The following is an 18,570-nucleotide window of genomic DNA, read 5'->3' on the forward strand; positions in this document are numbered from 1 at the left end:
ATAATCTGAATCACCCGGTTAATATAAAAGGATCCAGACTGATTTTTCACCAAAAAAATGAATCCATTTTCGAAAAATCATGTTTTTACCCTGCAATCCAATTGATCTCAAACTATACTTTTTAAACATTTTAAAAAAAAGTTGTTTTTGCAGATAAAAACACACACACCAAATGTTTGAAAGAACCTAGCCTGCTATAAGTAACAAATTGGTTGAAAAGGTCATAAACCTGTAAGATGCTTCACCTTTGAAAATGTTGCCGTTTTTTGTTTTAATAAACGTTAAAGAGTAACATAATCATGCGATTCATCAGTTGAATTTTCCATAATAGTTTTCAGATCCTTTAGACATGATCATGACTTAATTTTTTAAGCAACTCCAAGAAGCAAAGGACACATGCAGAGACCATAAATACGAAAGAGGACAAAACCATTTTAATAATTTCAGCACTTTAATTCACCCAGTTCTGTTTGAGACGCAGCTCAGCTCAAATGATTACAAGAAAATGAGTCGAAAGGAAAATAAATGGTAAAAAACACAATCTAAAGTTCAAAAGGTTCAGTCGCTCATCATATAGTGAATGCTTACACTTAGAGCTATGAAAATATCCAAAACTCAAATTAATGCCAAGCTGGAAGAAATCAATGGGACAACGGTTAACAAATACAGTCCAGAGATGCAGTACTGGTGCATGGGAGCACCGTACACTCATAATGGCTGGAATTTGATCACTTTTCTCCTGAAAAAGCTTCTTGAGAGGATACCTTCACAATATAAAATGCGGATGTTCACACTTTGAAATATGACTTGGTAAAATGGAAAGTATCAGAAATACAACGAGACCACCATCATGGTCAGAAATGTCATTTACTCCCGTTAAGTGCATTTTCAAATGAACACACAGTCTTTATGCAGTCAATCATAGCTCTTTCATAACTTTCCTGAAGAAATATATCATCGGTTCACGCACAAACTTTTATCACAAAGTTGCAAACTGTTCCAGGAGTAAAATATACACGAAGTTCGAACATTGATGACACCTGCATGATACCACGTTATTTTGGTATATATTAATTCATGCCTTGGGCTTGTATAGGAAGTTCTATACAACGTGTAGCTTTAAATGTTAAAATGAAACCTTCAACCAAAGCAGAGAGATTTTAAACAGCGCTACTACATAGTACACAAAACCATGACTCATTTTCCCATTTTAGTAGTGAAAAAAAACACAAACTAAAAACTTGTTTTGAGGTTATGTTGGCACTTTGAAAGCAGGACAGTATAGTCATGAAGATTAAAGAACAGACACATGGAGAAAGAGAAGGAAATTATAAACATAAAAATAAAATTTGGTTAGGGTGGGTGTAAAACAATGTTTTCTAACATACAGTTGGGTCCTGTAAAAATGCAGTTAAAACTCTATGTCTAAACCCAAACTGGGGGTTTTCCTAGAGATTTCTTTTAAGTCAGTGAATTGAAGAGGAATTATACATCTCTAAGCGTTTTCGTTCTGTCTGCCCACTAGCATGATCCTAAACATCATTATAGCTCAGACTCGTCCTCTTCCCTCCAGGACTGAAGCTGGTGTGAGGGGGGGCCAGACAGCGGCGTTGTGTCGGATGCCCCTTGGGGTCACACAGCAGCACAGCAGCGGTTCTCAAACAGCTGTTCGATGACAGAGCTGTCTGCTAACGTGGACACGTCACCTAAATCCCGCTCATTACACGCTATCTTCCGCAAGACACGGCGCATGATCTTACCTGATAAAACAAAAAAAGAAACAGGAATGCTTGAGCATAGAACATTACAGAATAGTTCACCCAAAAATGAAGAAAGCTTGTAACCAGGCTGTTTTGGGTCACTATGGAAGTCAATGGTGACCCAAAACAGCCCGGTTACAAACTTTCTCGAAAATGTCTTCCTTTGTGCTTGACAGAACAAAGAAATTCATAGAGGTTTGGAATTACTCGAGGGAGAGTAAATGATGACAGAAATTTATTTTTTGAGTGAACTGTTCCTTTAAGGCTTTAACAACAAACGGTCCCATATTAATACCTGATCTGGTTTTTGGAAGGCTGGGTGCGTTCTGAATGTAGTCAGGTGTAGCTATGGCACCAATCTTCTCTCTCACTGTACGAAAAAAAAAAGGAAAGAAAAGAAAAAAAAAAGGAAGTGAAAAGAAAGCCATTACTAGTAGTTCCTGAAAAAAAAAAAAAAAAAAAAAAAAAAAAAAACTCTTCACATAAAACACATTACAATAAATGCCATATTTATCTTTGCTCTTCAGCAACTAGCAAATATACTACAGCTGCAACAACTAATGCAAGAGAGACTTAAATATATTTTGAGTAGCCTAAGTTCATATTTTTGACGTAAAGTTAAATCAAAAGGATACAGAAGCCATATAGCTCTCCAAACCGCGCGCTCCACAACAAGCCCAGTTTTAGACTGATAACTAAAATAATAACCGCATATTATTTTTATTATAACGATGATAAAGAATAAGCGTCAATGTTTTTCGTTAATGTGCAGTAAAGCAAAAGAAATGCTGGTGATGATAACGCTCTCGACATGATTCGTAAATAAATGTTTAGCACTCTGCAGTTTTGTTTTTGTTGTTTTTTTGTGGGATTAGTTTTAAAAAACATTTCCACTGAGAGGAGAAGCCTCGATTGTGTGCATGTGCGGCAATGAGGTTAAAAATAGCAGGAAAATTAGCTAATAATAGCCCGATAATAAGTCATCTGGTACGCTCAGCATCTCTGACCATCATTGATACATGACAGTATCATCTATTGGCACAACCCTAGGGCTAGAGTCCCACAATCGTACACATATGAATAGTCAATGGAATGAAAGTTTGAAAGACCAAATGATGACAGATTTGTAATTCCTTTCATTACACACACCTTGCTTTTTAAGCTCCCCCTCCAGCTTCTGGTTGTAGTTGATTCCATCGTTGAGGGTGACAAAGCAGTAGAGGCTCTCGCCTTTAACAGGGTGTGGACGCCCCACAACCGCTGCCTCGGCCACAGCTTCATGCTCCACCAGAGCCGACTCCACCTCGGCAGTGCTTAGTAAATGCCCTGGGAGGAACACATCCAGCACCAACATGTCAAAGCTTTCGCTCGATTACAGGCCGTTTTGTCGGTAATCGGACTACTCCAATGCTTTACAAATCTCTAGAGCTGTACTAGCCGAGACAGAAAACAGGCGAGATGCAAATGAATAGAAAAACAAGCGTGGCTTGAATTTCATCATTAGCTTTTTTCAAAACTCTTTATTCGGCATTATTTCAACATATGTAAGTGCAGGCCACGCATCTTCTCTGTCCACATCGGGGAAATGACAAAACAGGAGCAATTTTGTGATTATGCAATTAAATTAAAGGAACAATAAACGAACAAATATCCTCAATCTGTACTCACCAGAAACATTCAACATGTCATCTATCCTTCCGGTGATCCAGTAGTATCCGTCCTTATCTCTACGACAACCTGGACAGACACATTACAACATACTAACTGAGGCCCTGTTTACACTAGTGCATTTACATTTTATTTGTTATTCATGATTTAATGCCATGCTAACACACCCCCAAATAAAGTTAAAATTAAGTTTAATACATTTGCAGTAAGACATTTACAAAATATCTTCATGGAACATAATCTTTACTTGATATCCTAACAATTTTTGGCATAAAAGTAGAACTTTGAATTTTGAATCGGAGCAGTGTAAACGGCAGACGTAACCGTTGCAAAGGTTAAGCGTTTTGAAATAAAAAAGCGTAAACGTCGCCTAAATCACAAACACTCTCACTTCACACATTTACATGATGCCCGCTACAGTAAATCTAAATATGAAATCACAGCACAAATTACCGTCTCCAGTCACGTAGTATCCAGGGAATTTCTTGAAGTAGGTGGTTTCGAATCTCTCGTGGTTCCCGTACACTGTTCTCATCACACCTGGCCAAGGCTGTTTAAACACCTGATGAAGAGAAGCGCTTGTGTTTTAAACTTTCATTTCAAATGTGGATAGGATTTAATTGATTTATTAGCACTGAATAAATAAATAAATAAATAATAATACAAAACATATAGAAGTTTATTCTGAAAATTCGTTTTACCAGATAGCCTTCACTTGGTCCTTCAAGTTCCTCCCCTGACTCGTTCAGAATAGCAGGGACAACCCCAAAAAAGGGAAATGTCTACAATATGTAAAAACATCACCATACAGAAATGAATAAAAGTAGTTCTACTGTACCACAATAAAAACAGTCACCAGTGTCATTTTTTTCTGATAGTTTTTCATTGACGTATGCCTGGTTAGGATTGGACAATATCTGGGAGAGGTACAACTATATGAACATCTGGAATCTGAACTCACAAAAAAATCCTAAATCACCTTTCAAGCTGTCCAAATTAAGTTAATCGATGCATGTTGCTAATCAAAACAAGTTTTAATATTTACGGAAGAAAATTTACTAAATATCTTCATGAAACATGATCTTTAATATCCTTTTTTGCAAATCTGTCATTTTGATCCATACAATATATTTTTGGCTATTGCTACAAATATATCCCAGCAACTTAAGACTTGAGAAAGTTATGTGGTCAAATGGACACATATAAACAAAAATGTTTATTTTGGATGTGATAAAATCACAATTAATAGTTTGATAGCACTAGTTTTGTAGTAAATTATTTAGATTATCTCTAGTAATGAACATTGTATCATCCTTGCATCGTCTGTTTCAGCATCATGACAAATTTATACACTTAGTAACACTACTCTTTAAAACGAATCGAGTCTGTAAGATTCATTACTTTAAAAGAAAAAAAATATTTATCCTATTTAACCTATTTTTGGAGCACCAAATCAGCACATTTGAATGATTTCTCTTAGTGGAAGGATTCATTTGGTGAGTACGAGAGACTTCTTTAACATGTGAAAACATCTAACCAACACCAAACTTATTTATCTATTTGTTCATTTCTATCATGTTCACTCACAGCAGAGCCAGGCTTCATGGGGGTAGCGGCCGGCAGAGGGGTCATCACATGCCCTCCCTGAGGAAGATGGAAAGAAAACGTGACAAGTGGGTTTCAAGGCAACACTGATATGACTGAACTCTGAGAATAGAGTTCATACCGTCTCAGTCTGCCAGAAGGTGTCCACCACCGGACATTTCTTCTCTCCCACCACGCTGTAGTACCACTGCCAGGCTTCTGGGTTTATGGGCTCCCCTACGGTCCCCAAAATCTTTAGTGAGGTCCGCTTATACCTGATGACAAAAAAAAAAACATGAAATCTGGTCAGAAAGACACACCTAAAGGTATCAAAAATGATCTAGACACCTACGTTTAACTAGTTAGTTTAACTAAGTTTAACCCCAACTAGTTTTAAAAACAAAAATAAGCGGATTATGCGGTACAAAAAAAGCTTGATTATTGTAAATATACTAATAAAAATGCTAAATAATAATGTGTGGATGTATCTGATACTGTGTAAGGGTTGTGTGCCGCTGATGGAGGTCAGATGGTTGACGCAACCTGGCACCAGTTGTATGCAAAAGCACACAATGCACAATGAACTACTTATAATTGCGGCTCTGTTTACAGACTTTGTAAGCAAACAGTACAAAACAGATGAGTACTATCAAATGTTACTCTACAGTATCTTTATCGTAGTTATGATCATTATCATCACCTCTTATCAAATGGGAGGAAGTGTCCTAGATGCGTAACAGATTAGCAGGCAGTGGCAATAACATACATTCATAAAACTGTACTAATTCCTAAACATTGTGCTTTGTACTGTAAACACAATACCGCATATACCATGTATGAAGAGAGTGAATACTAAATATTTCACATCATTTAAAAGAAAACATTCTACAAGCAGATTAAATTAAGCTTTTTCAGTCTGTCACCCATCCAGACGGTTTTTACACTTTGACCAAAAATATTTAACACTGTTCCATCTTCTTTATTGTGGAACGTTTTCAACAAAACAACAACATCACACTAATGAAATTACATACAATTATAAACACTGTCTCATACTCAAAGGCTGAACTACCTTTATTCATTTTAACATGCAATTTATTTCTGTGAAGCAAAGCTGTGTGTCTTCAGTGTCACACCATCCTTTAGAAATCATTCTAATGGAAAAACATTTCATATTATCAATGCTGAAAAGTTGTGCCATTTGATATTTTTGCTTGAACTGTAATGAATAAAAAGAATAAAAGAACTCTTTTGTAAGTTTTTACAGTCACTTTTAGTCACTTCTTAATGCCACCTTAAAGTTTCATTTCTATTTTTTTTTTATAAAATTCAACCACACCCAGATGTTTGAATGGCATGCACATCGTCTTTTTCAGGCTCGGAAATCACAATTTTAAAAACTGTCTGATTTTTAAAAAAAAAATTGTATGACTCTGGGAAAGCCCTCTAGTGTACTACATGTAGGACACACACACACACACACACACACAAGAGACTTACTTCTGAACAGGCTCACTGCCGTACTTCATCAAGAGCCGGATGGCGGTGGGTGCCGTGTAGAACTTGGAGACCTGATATTTATCAACAATCTCCCACATTCGGCTCACATCCGGGTATGTGGGAAGACCTTCAAACTAAAAACAGAAGATAAAACATTCATATTACACGACAATCAAGGCTTACGCAGAGGAGTGTTTTAATCAAAATGCTAATTCCGACACAAAAAGTGCTTATCAGGATGTCCTCACCAACACACTGGTCGCGCCATTGGCCAGCGGCCCATACGTGATGTATGAGTGACCGGTGATCCAACCAATGTCTGCAGTGCACCAATACACATCATCCGAGTGATAATCAAACACCATCTTGAAGGTTGCCGCAGTGTAAAGCATGTAGCCGCTCACTGTATGCAATACACCCTAGTGGTGCAAAAAGAGGGACAAATATATATGAGATATGTATGAAAAGCTAATATCGCACAGTTGAGGGAGGTTGGGTTGTTTGGAGGATGCACCTTAGGTTTCCCAGTAGAGCCGCTGGTGTAGAGGATGAAGAGGGGGTCTTCTGATTCACACCAGACAGGCTCACACTCCTCTGAGGCTCCACCAATCAGAGAGTGCCAACACAAATCAATCTCAGGATTCCACGGCACCTGCACCAATCACAGCACAGACAGCGCTCCTGGTTAAACCATCCCACATCACCTGCGCTTACTCTTGCTGGTGCCGCACTTCAGAGAACAATACAAAATGTAAAGATCGTGATGAGATCAAATCAGTCTGAGAATGTCATAAACTGTAAATTGTGCTGAACTGAACAGAACAAATGCTGCTTTCAGGTCAAGAGAAAACCCTGCTTTGTTACAAAACTGTAGTTATAATATTACATGTAGCCAAGTATGTATTTGGTGTCGAGATTTAAATACACTTTATCATTCTGGGAGATGTAGTCTCAAACTGGTAAAATGAGTAATATTTTCTGATGTCACAATCATCTATATAAAGTCATTCCAGTTACTTCCTCACTTATACAACCAGATCAGTGTTATTTTACTATTATAGTTTTAAATATTTTTCAATGAGATTTTAGTTGTATACATACAGTTCTTAATTTAATTTTAGTTTCATTTTATGCACTTGTCTATTTTATTAATTTTTTTTTTATCTTTTTAATTGTTTTTTTATCTAGCTAGTTTTATTCTATTTTCTATTTAGGTATGTTCAGTTCCCATTGTAATTTTTTTTTTTAGCCCGTTATCTATTTTTATTCCGTTTTCTGTTTTGTACAGTACACTCAGTTTTAAACTTTAATTTTAGTTTAAGTTTTAGTAATTTTTTTCTGTGCTTTTAAACATTTTAATTGTTTTTTAATCTCTATTGGCCCATTTTCATTCCGTTTATGTATATGTTCAGTATTCATTTTAAGTCAGGTGCGAAGACAGCATTTAAAATTTTTATGCTTTTTTTTTTTTTTCTTCCCCCATCTAATATTTATCTGAACAGACATAATTGAGGTTTTAGTTAGCAACAAGAGGAGGCCTTTTTTTAAACTCAAACTACAATAAGCTTTTGGCTTGTTTTTATAGAGGAAATTATTGAGAATTCTTGTAAATGCACTTGTTCCAGAATAACCTGAAAGCAGCAAAAGGGTGTTTTATGCAAATAATGCATGTAACATTATTTAAAGGCTCATTTTGGTATTTAAGTCAGACGTATTTGATTCATTCAGTTCAAATCAAACCAAAGTGAATAGAGCACATAATCCCATCTGCTTTAGTCAAAGGCGTTCTCAAAACTCCAAGAGAAAGCATCTGAAAAGATCAGGTTGAGTTAATAACACTAAAAACACTAACGGACGAACAAAAGGAGACGTGAACATAACAGACAACTCTAAAAATCTAGTTTTTCATGCAGTGTCGAGACTGAGGGAAAACTAAGTGAGTTCATTTAAGCTCAAAGGAGAGAGTTAGCGTTTGACTGCATGGAGACAACAGTCAAATCCATTAGGAAAGTTTCAGCACATATATCAGCTAACACAAGAGAGAGCTATTAATCTCTAGTCACTATAACGATATAAAAGCTTTCCAGATACATTGGTGGTGAAATTGCGCACTAGTGGACCAATAAACTTTATGTGAGCAGATCATTTAGAACAAGGACACCCCAGTCATTTACCAGAAATGTGACCATCAATACTTTTACTAGGCATAGTAAAAGATCAGCGTCAGCTTATGGATCAGAATTGGCGATCAAATCAAAATGGAAACACTTCATAATCACCATCATTCATAAATGTTTATATATACACAGAACAGCAATTGATATCTTATTTTTTTTTTATGTTCTATGCACTAAGATAATAACGGCTCTGAAAACAAAGCAAGAATACGCCCTTTTAAAATACGGCCTCATAGTCATAACTTGCTGTTGAAAGCCAAGCCTGATGTGTGTGTAAATGGTGTAAATTGCATTTGCAAAAGCAAACACACACGCGCACACACACACACACACACACACATTATGTGAGGATAGTAATAAAAGTCTCAAGTCATCCGAAGAGCAAGAGAGCCGCCCGTGAGCACACAGACCCGTGTTAATAAGACGAGAGGAGTTTAAACAAAACAAGTTATGCACAAAGGAGACATGAAATACCTGTGGGGACGGACGGACCTTCCTTACTCTTTCTTTCTGTTTCTCCTGCTAAAGGGGGTTAACGGAGAGATTACTTACACCGAAAGAGGAAAACAACACACAGACATGGACCCACAGTGAAGGAGGGAATGAAACGCCAAAGATAATTACCATACAAGTCCAAATGACATTATTAGATTTTAAAACAGGTCATCTTGCATTGATGAGTGTCACACATATTACATTCAACCGCTGCAAAAGGTCTTCACAAAGTGGCAGAGAAATCACGCCAGGGCTTACAACGGTGACGAGACGTTTGTTAAATAAGCAAGAGATATCTGTAACACTCAGGACAAGGCAAAACTGAAACGGAAACAGCAGTACTTTTTCATCTGAATGCGTTTCCCATTCACCTACACAGCTCTCCATCGATTCAGGTGCTACGATACATGAAGGCCTACATATTTTCACGTGCAAAGCATGCGGCTTCTTTTTAACCTACGCTAGAAAGTGATTAAGTGGTTAACTCGTGCGCTCACGAGGGACACCTGAGTATTTATATTAACCAGCGCTGCATTTTTCGACACTGATAATAATAAGAATCGTTTCTTGAGCAGCAAATCATCACATTAGAGTGATTTCTGAAGGATCATGTGACGCTGAAGACTGGTGTAATGATGCTGAAAAATCAGCTCTGCGTCACAGAAATACATGACATTTTACAATATATTAAGATACATATAATATTAAAAATACTTCACAATGTTAATGTCTTTGCTGTGCTTTTGATCAAATAAAAGCATCTTTGGTGAGCTTGAGGACTCCTCACAAAAAACACCTGTAGCAATGCAGAGCTATCCAAATGAGCAATAAACTAATTCAGATGAAAAAAAAAAAGTGAAAGTGTGGAGGCTGTTAGCTGTACAGCTGCGGTGCAGAGGTTAAGTTCACCTGCAGATCGGGGCAGGCACGTTTCGCTGGGGGCGACAGAGATCCCGATGAATCCTCGTCTTCTTTTGTGAGGTGTTTTAGCATTATACACTTCTCCACCGAGAAAGACCTGACACGGTAAAAGACACGAAGGAATTAAGTGAACTGAAAAGACACTGGCGTTGTGCATGCACACGTCTACAGTGGCCACTTAATAGAGTCCAGTATTTCATGGGATCATTTCTGAAGGATCATGTGACACTTAAGACTGGAGTAATGATGCTGGCAATTCAGGTTTGCGTCGCAGGAATCTAGAAAAGTGAAAAACTGCAATAATATTTCCTGATTTATTATCAGTAAGCAAATGTCATTTTCCAAAGACTATCCCATCCAGTATTTTTTCCTCCAAAAAAATTCTTAATGAATCATTCAGGGACGTTTTTAAGCGGAACTGAATTTGGAAACAAGTCTAATTTTTCTTCTATCAAGGCCCTTTACTTCAGCTCTTCCGCATTTAACAAACTGAGCCTAACGAAGTGGCCACCGTGAGTACATGCCCCGCGTTTTTACTGTAGTGTTTATCATACTTTTCCCTGCATTTCTGTAGCGCCTCGTCAGCTATCAGCTTCAGATTGATCAGCTTATCACCGCGGTAAAAGCCATCTGAGAAAGACAGAGAGAAACACACAATAAAACAACTTATGAACTTTTCATTTACCTAAAATCTAATATTCACAGATAATCCCGAAAAGACAAAGAGAGTAAACTTTTATTAGGTGATAAGAGATGTTGGTCTTATCACGGCTGAGATGTGTATTTTATGGTTATGGCCCACTCTCAGCCCTCTAATAAGCTCATGAACTCGCTCTCAACCTCGATGCGATCTTAGACTTCAGCTCTACATAACACTCTAGAATCATTTCGCAGGCATGCCTCTTTTAAAATTAAAATCATACACTTTAAACGTCCAGATATTTGTCAACAAGTCTGATCAATACATAAAGCATCTAAATAGTCCATGAACGTAATGCATTAGTTTATCTTCCAGCCTTAAAAAAAAAAATACAAATTATGGATCGCAGAGTCAAATTTATTTCAAAAACTCATTCCCTTTTTAAACACGTCAAACTCACAGTATTTGGTTTAACGAAAAAAGCTGCAGCTAAACGGCTTTTGACAGTAATACGATTAACATCATCTCTAATCCCCAGACTTGCGAACGACGTGAAACGCTGCACTCTTTTGCAGTAAATGGAAATGCAGCTGATTAACTTTGGGATTAGATACTTTAAGATCACACACTTTGAGTAAATTACTTCGGATTTCCTTACCTGCTGTTACAAGAATACAGCACTGAGAGTCCATGATCCTTTCACACAATGACTCGGCCGAGAAACCGGCGAACTAGGTTGAGAATGCAAAAAAATGAGAGTGAATGCAATGCTGCAATATAGTTGTATCAACTTTCTGACACGGTGCCAACTCTTCTGCAAACTGTTGAACAGAAAGTCTGATAGAGGTCGCACCTTGCAAAACAAGTATGGGTACTTTGTTTTAACACGTAAAAGCTGGTTGGTCGACGCAGCTATGGTCCAAGAGAGAAGATCGAGCAAATAATTATCAATTGAGAAAGGACTGACCACTATGGAGTGCACTGCTCCAATCCGAGCGCAGGCCAACATGGCCACCACCAGCTCCACCACCATGGGCATGTAAATAGATACACGGTCACCTTTCTTCACGCCTGCACAGACGGAAAGAGACATTGGACATTGCCTTAATGCACAACATCGATGTCAAATGTTTAACCTGCCGCTGCTCACTATCACACATGCGGTTTACCTTGCGACTTGAGAACATTGGCAAACTTGCAGACTTGCTGAAGCAGCTCTCGGTACGTCACCGTCTTTTCATCTCCAGGTTCATTGCCCTCCCTGTTACAAAACAATGCCCAGAAACATTACTCTCGTGAGGGTACAGTGATTGTTCAAAGTTGCTACATAAATATCACACAGCAAATTGTTCCCGAAACGGTGTCCACGGAGCAGCAAATCAGCATTTCAGAGCGATTTCTGAAGGACCACTGAAGACTAATGATGCTGAAAATACAGCTTTGCGTCGCAGGAATAAACTCAATTTTGAAACGTGTAAATATAGAGATTAGTCATTTCAAATTGTAATAATATTTAACATTATTCAGACCAAATAAATGCAGCCTCGGTGAATGTGACAGACTTCTTTCAAAAACCCCAAAAGTTTCAAACAGATTTCCTAACAGTTCATTCTTTACCAGTCACGTATATTGACTCTTGTGTTCAACAGCAAAGTATCAGACACTAAACAGGTTGACAAAAATCTCCTATATTCATCTCCATTTTTCATTTTAACGCTCAATATAGGTTTCTGATACATTTCATTTACTGTAAGCCTCCGCTAGCACTTATTTTAGTGCGAGAGGTGCCCTCAAACATCCCCTACAGGTTAATAAGTAACTTTTTTTTTATTCTGACTTTCCATGTCAGCTGACAATCTTAAAATAGAGCGCCGTTCTGACACAGAAAGGAAAAGTCTGGCAACCGACAACAACTGCAGAAGAGATCCGCACTTGAGCATTTCAAACAGAAATGATTCAAACTTGTGTCGTAACGAGAAACGATTAAAAACTTAACCATTGCTAAACTGGCATTGTGAAAGCGGAGAACTAGCAACTGCCCCAGACGACATTTGTTGCACATCAAGCCTTTACGGGCTATTTTGGTAGATCCGAATGCTGATGAACAATGACTGAACTGCAGATAAGCTCACGAAGAAATGAACACTTTGAAGATGCAATAGCGCAGATGCACCTCATTCTGGGTGAAGTGTTATTGGCAGGACCTGGTTCAAGCTTCTAATTACCAGAATAGCCTGAGAGTCTAAATTTATCTCACTTGTTTTGCTCTGACTTACCACTGTCTGTCAACATTTGCCCTGTTAATGTATTGATAGCTCGGGCCCAGTAATATTATATTGACTCAGGTAACCTGGAAGGGATCTAAACCATGTAGATTAGTGGCCAAATATCCAGGTCTCAACCTGAATGCAACTGTGGTTTAACCTTGCGCTTAAAAATTGGGCTGATTACTGAAAGACTGTAGATTGAAATCCTGAGAGGACTTCAGAGGTATTACATATACTGCAGTGCATGTTGTTTTGTATAATAACAATGGCTATGGCAATGGCAATAAAAGTATTGAAATGCAAAATACTGACGCCTCTCTTAAAATAATATCACAGGGACAACTTCCAGGTTAAACTGGATTATTTAAAACCAATCACAGATACTAACCAGTAAAAAGCCACTTTGTCGCCCAGTTTCCTCTCGTAGACGTTGCGGTCCAAAACATTGTAGCAGATGTTGGTCGTGGCGCCTTCCATGCACTTCACGAAAATTTCACCCTTGGTTACGTCAAAATTGTAGTCCAGAAACTTGCCGGTGTATTTTGTCTTCCAGAAAAAATCTCTGCCAACATCTCCCCAGAACTCTGGAGACAGGAACATAAGCTGATCAATAACTTCAGATTCAGAGCAAACCCATAAACAAAATATCCCAGTTATCAATGGCAGTCATATCAATAGAGGGTAATGCTAAAAAACAAAAAAATATATAAAATAAATAAAAATGTGGTGTTGTCTTTTCTAGGAAGTGCATTTTATATAAAATTCAATTATATATATATTTAATTTAATTTAATTACATTTTTTTATTTACTAAACCATTTCTACAAATGAATGCATTTTTCCTCAATGAAGTGCAAGTGGGCTAAGAAATGTTTTTTTTCTTTTATTATTTTAACAGCAACTCTTATTAACATCGCTAATAGCAGTAATGTCTTAAATATTCACAAACAACTAAAAGTTATGCCGGTTAGATATTACAACAGCATATTAAACGACTACATTCAGATTAAAATACAGGGTTACATATGTCCAAAACTGCTGCTTATCAAGTGAACGATGCTTTTAGCCACAAAATAACAGCTTTTAACCAGTTAGTGACCAGCTCGATAAAACTCACCCTCAGGAGACTCGACAGATTTGATGTAGAGCTCTTTGTATTTCTCAAAGCTGGGGATGTGCGCTTCTTTCTTCAGATCCCCCGAAGCATGCAACACATCCTCGCCCGGTGCCTTGTCGGGGATCATCTTAATCGCCGATTCGGTGCACGCAAATAATGCAAGTTCACTTAGAAAATAACAAACGATCACCGGCCTAACGTGTGTAAGTCACTTCCGTGTGGGAGAGTTTCACTCCCATACAGGCGCTGTGTGCATTCGAGTCTGAAATGTGGAAGAAAAGAAAAGTTCAATGCAGATTTCAACCCAGATGCTGTTATTGGGTTTTAACGAAGCGGCGACGGTCCGGATTCAGTTTGCAAAGGACGAGCTGTCCGAGACGCGTTAAAAAAAAAAAAAAATTGGACTCGCAGTTATTATTATTATTATTATAACCAACAGACTTAAATGTTGCTTCGCCGATTGCAGTCAAAATAAAATAATTCAAATGGATTTAAAAGAAGTCTTACATACAGAATGTAAAAAAAAATCTATATGCAATTGTGAGCTGTCAAACAGACAGCAGTCTCCTCCAGCTTAAGGTTATCTTGTTTGAGGTCGATTAAAGCTAGAAATAATTCCCGGCATTAGAGAGGAAATTCAGCTTTTGCCTGAAACAAACATGCATTCAAAACAGCCGTGCATGCAGCATGAGATTAGTCATTCTTCCACGCGTGGATTACAGATCCTCAGTGTCTGCAGGAGGACAGCCATTGAAGCGTAGAAATAACGTACACGGATAGAGCAGCAACTGACGCGAAATGCAAATGCTTACGTGGGCGGGGCTTAATGACCGGATGTTGTTTCCAATTGGTCCGATGTGACGGATCTTTCTTGAAACGGCGTACTTTTGGATTTTTTTTTGCAAACGTATACATTATTATCAAACGCAACGCTAAAATATAGAATCGGAAATGTCACATTTTAAATAACATACAGATTTAGACAATTTAAGTTGCGGGTTTATTAGTTAAAAGTAAACAAATATATCATTTTATACAATATATTTAGTGGGTTTTGCTAGTTTTCACTCCAAATTAACTTCCAGTATAAGATAATATTGAGTCTAGTAAATCGCAGTTTCCAATTTAACTTTAAAGTATGCCAAATGAGAAACTTTGAAGGAACATTTTAAAACAATGACAAAGGATATAACGTTATACTGATGTATAATATACGTTCTGATGTTATGAGACCTGGGCCACCAAACGCCCTCTAGAGGAGGATCCTTCCGAGGCTCACAGAAGCGGTCAGGACCCTCAGGATCCTCGGTGCAGGGGCAGCTCACCGGGACCTCTACCGGACGGAGGGCCACCGTTATTGCCAGTGACAGTAATATTTATTTTTAAAACCAAAAATACATGGGCAAATCAGAAAAACACCCAGTAATCATTCTTTAATAAAAAACAACAAAAAAAACAAACAAACAAAAAAAAATTGTCCCTATAGAAACTCTGGCAACTTAATATAATACTGTTAATATAAACTTTGTCGCTAATTTTAGCGCCTCCACGCGGTTATCATCTCTACTATAGTTAAAACTCATTCAGTGAAGAGCAGGTGAAGCACTAGTCTCTTATCATGAAAGACAATGAACTTAAGAAAAATGTATACTGTCGAAAATAAAACAGAACAAACTCTCTTAACACCACAGCTTGTTCTCTTTTCCCATGATTAACGGTTAATCTTATAATAATGAACATTTCAAATAATTTTAATTATTCATGTCCCTTAAAGAGAAGCAGCTATTAATAATTTTCATGGACTCCCACAATAATAATAATTAAAAAAAACAAAACAACAGACACAGGTGTCCAATTTTATTTTTTTTATTTTACAAAGAAACCTCCTTTTTAGGCGTTCCTGTAAAAGAGAAAACAATCATTAGAGGCATAATCAGCATTCACCAGTAACAAACAGTCTGATTTAAACAGTCCAGCAGTCTACAAGAGTCTACAACTACACCACAAATTATTAACTGGAGAAAGTCTGACATTGTCAGCTATTAAAAGATAAGTCTTGTACAGTATTAAACAGATTTTACAGGACATGTGTGCTGTAAAGGTCTCTGCATACAATTTTGTCTTTTGCTTCTATGATGACCGAGTTGTCAAAAATGCTTGCTACAGAGTTGAAAAATGCAGTAAAGAACCCCATCTGCTTTTTTTTGTGGGACTGACAGCACAATGTTGTATTTAATGTGCAAAAATTTCCGACTCTGTGTGCAATGACTGAAAAAGTGCTCACCGACACTAGTTAAAGAACATAAATCAGTCAAAATCTGAACCTTACAGCAAATTAAATTTTTTAATTTTTTTGGCATAACCAGAAACTTAACACTAGTGGTTTCAGAAAGCATTTAAAACGTGCCAGAAACAGTGAAGGAGATGAAAAAGCGGCAGTTTACTGACATGGGCTTACTTCGCCACAATGCTGTCGTTCTTCGCGAGCCTCAAGAGGGAGTCATCAGCTTCACCCTGCAGACGACAAAGCAAGCGTCTTCAGACCTCTCCAGACGTAACTGAGCCGGTGCTCTCACACCTTCCAAACCTCACGTTTTAATAAACTTCATATGCGTTTGCAGAACAACGGCAAACTAAAAATCATTTGTCCACACGGCTTCAATATCTTGATGAATTCACCACAAAACGGCTTTTCGTGTCACAAAATGTTGGATTGTTTTAAATGAGCTGTTTGGACTCATTCTGATGGCACCCATTCACTTTAAAGGATTGAGTGGCAAAGAAGTTACAACTCTCTCCAAACCTTTCCAATTAAGAAAAATTAATCTCTTATAGGCCCAAGGACCATTCGTTTGAGCACGTACCATTCTACGGATGGCGCCGCAGATGGCGTAGGTCTTGAACTGTCCATTGAACCTGCCTGTAGCCCTGTCCACCTGTGAAAACCACAAGCAGCAGCTCATTACAAATCAGTTCACAGAATAATCTACTTACTGGCATCTAACAGTGGCAACTCAGGCTCGCTTAACTCATAACATATCAACGGTTTACTTAACGCAACATACATTTTTGTACAGTCAAATACTTACAAGGAATGTATTAATATGCGTGCAGTGTAATTTAATAACGTGTAGATAAACATATGCAACAAGACTGGCTTTGTAATTGTCAAACCTCAGCAATGTTGATCTGGATGGAGGCATGATCCTTGGCGCCAATAATTCTGTTGCTAGCAGAGCTAAAAATACAAAGAAAAAGTGTTTAATATGCAGTAATAAACGCGCGTGCTCAAAATATTCAAGCGGTGTCGTGACTTTAAATATGTGGCTAAATAAAAACGAACACAGGCAGGTACCGCGTACAGCTCGTATAATTGTTATTAAACTAAACAAATCCAATATTTAACGACATTAACTAAAAAGCGTTTCTGTTGACTTTAAACTCACCATTTACGGGGGACGTAGAGGTCCACGAACTCACCAGCGTCGTTCTGCATCTCGACTTTATCTGATGACCGTCAGTCAGCTGTCTGCAGCAAACAACCAAACAGAAAGATGCTTTATTGACACAAAAACACCTTTCTTCACAACTTTGGTACAGAGCGGAGTTTTATATTAAACCGGGGACGGTTAACGCCGACGGAGGGCCTGCTGTACAGGCGCCGCTCTCCCACATGTGTAGCCGCGGCGCTTCATTCACACAAAATAAACCGCGCAGGAAGCCGACTATTCGGCGAATATGTGACCCGCGCTGTGTAAAACAGTCCCGTGCGTGCATGGTGTAAGGAAAATGTTGCTAACGTTAGCGCGAAGCTGTAAAAAAACATAAAAGTAAGCTGGAGCTCGTGGTGTTCTTACCTATTATCACAAATGGCCGACGCGGAAAGGAAAGAGACAGAGCCAGGAAGTGACGTAACACGGAAGCTAGGATAAGAGCACCAGGATTTTATTTTAGAGAAACGGCGAAAACTATCTGAAACAATTATTGATAAACTACTGCATGTTAAATAGCAGAATAATAATAATAAACACTTTTTATTCTACGGAAACATAATATTAAGTGTCCAGTACAACCTAATCTGACATCTGATGTTACTGATAAGTTTAAAATCAGGTCAAAGCTCAATCAGTGTTTATCAAATTAAAATATACCAGACACCAAGTTTTCAAATTAAATATAATTCTTCTGTTGTACATATATATATATGCACAAAAATCATTTAGTCCATCCACATAGTGCTGATAATAGTACTGACAGCATGCCTGACAACATTTGGATGCCATGATATGGGAGACGGGGTGAGGGATGTGGGGAGTCTTTTGCCAGGAATATTGCCATTTTCCCTGTAAACGACTTAAACAAAGCAGTCCAGTACCCGACATCTGACTTTTAATGGGCTAAAATATCAGATACACTGCTAAATAATAACCAATACTAAACC

At 37.8% G+C, this 18,570-nt stretch overlaps 2 protein-coding genes across 5 annotated transcripts; both read right to left on the minus strand.

Moving 5' to 3' along the window:
- Positions 1 to 412: 412 nt before the first annotated feature.
- acss2 (acyl-CoA synthetase short chain family member 2) lies at positions 413 to 14,887 on the minus strand. Of its 3 annotated transcripts, XM_043225142.1 has the most exons (20): positions 14,641 to 14,887; positions 14,130 to 14,391; positions 13,401 to 13,596; positions 11,915 to 12,006; positions 11,713 to 11,816; positions 11,404 to 11,476; positions 10,660 to 10,735; positions 10,094 to 10,202; positions 9,164 to 9,211; positions 7,027 to 7,164; positions 6,761 to 6,931; positions 6,513 to 6,646; positions 5,155 to 5,287; positions 5,016 to 5,072; positions 4,130 to 4,210; positions 3,882 to 3,990; positions 3,429 to 3,497; positions 2,910 to 3,086; positions 2,056 to 2,130; positions 413 to 1,760 (listed from the first exon to the last, which is right to left on the minus strand). In XM_043225142.1, exons 2-20 carry the CDS (start codon positions 14,254 to 14,256, stop codon positions 1,633 to 1,635), a joined length of 2,097 nt encoding a protein of 698 aa, XP_043081077.1. In that variant the 5' UTR covers positions 14,257 to 14,391; positions 14,641 to 14,887; the 3' UTR covers positions 413 to 1,632. The 3 variants fall into 3 exon arrangements, with proteins under 3 accessions (XP_043081077.1, XP_043081076.1, XP_043081078.1); XM_043225141.1 differs by having other exon boundaries at positions 14,130 to 14,887; XM_043225143.1 differs by lacking the exon at positions 9,164 to 9,211 and having other exon boundaries at positions 14,130 to 14,887.
- Positions 14,888 to 15,979: 1,092 nt separating this feature from the next.
- rps21 (ribosomal protein S21) lies at positions 15,980 to 18,076 on the minus strand. 2 transcript variants are annotated; one of them, XM_043224020.1, is made up of 6 exons: positions 17,987 to 18,076; positions 17,576 to 17,658; positions 17,304 to 17,367; positions 16,994 to 17,065; positions 16,588 to 16,643; positions 15,980 to 16,029 (listed from the first exon to the last, which is right to left on the minus strand). In XM_043224020.1, the coding sequence occupies exons 2-6, from the start codon at positions 17,623 to 17,625 to the stop codon at positions 16,020 to 16,022; spliced, it is 252 nt and encodes an 83-aa protein (XP_043079955.1). In that variant the 5' UTR covers positions 17,626 to 17,658; positions 17,987 to 18,076; the 3' UTR covers positions 15,980 to 16,019. The 2 variants fall into 2 exon arrangements, with proteins under 2 accessions (XP_043079955.1, XP_043079956.1); XM_043224021.1 differs by having other exon boundaries at positions 16,578 to 16,643.
- Positions 18,077 to 18,570: the final 494 nt, after the last annotated feature.

The sequence above is a fragment of the Puntigrus tetrazona genome, chromosome 23, assembly GCF_018831695.1.
Source record: "Puntigrus tetrazona isolate hp1 chromosome 23, ASM1883169v1, whole genome shotgun sequence".
NCBI lineage: Eukaryota > Metazoa > Chordata > Actinopteri > Cypriniformes > Cyprinidae > Puntigrus > Puntigrus tetrazona.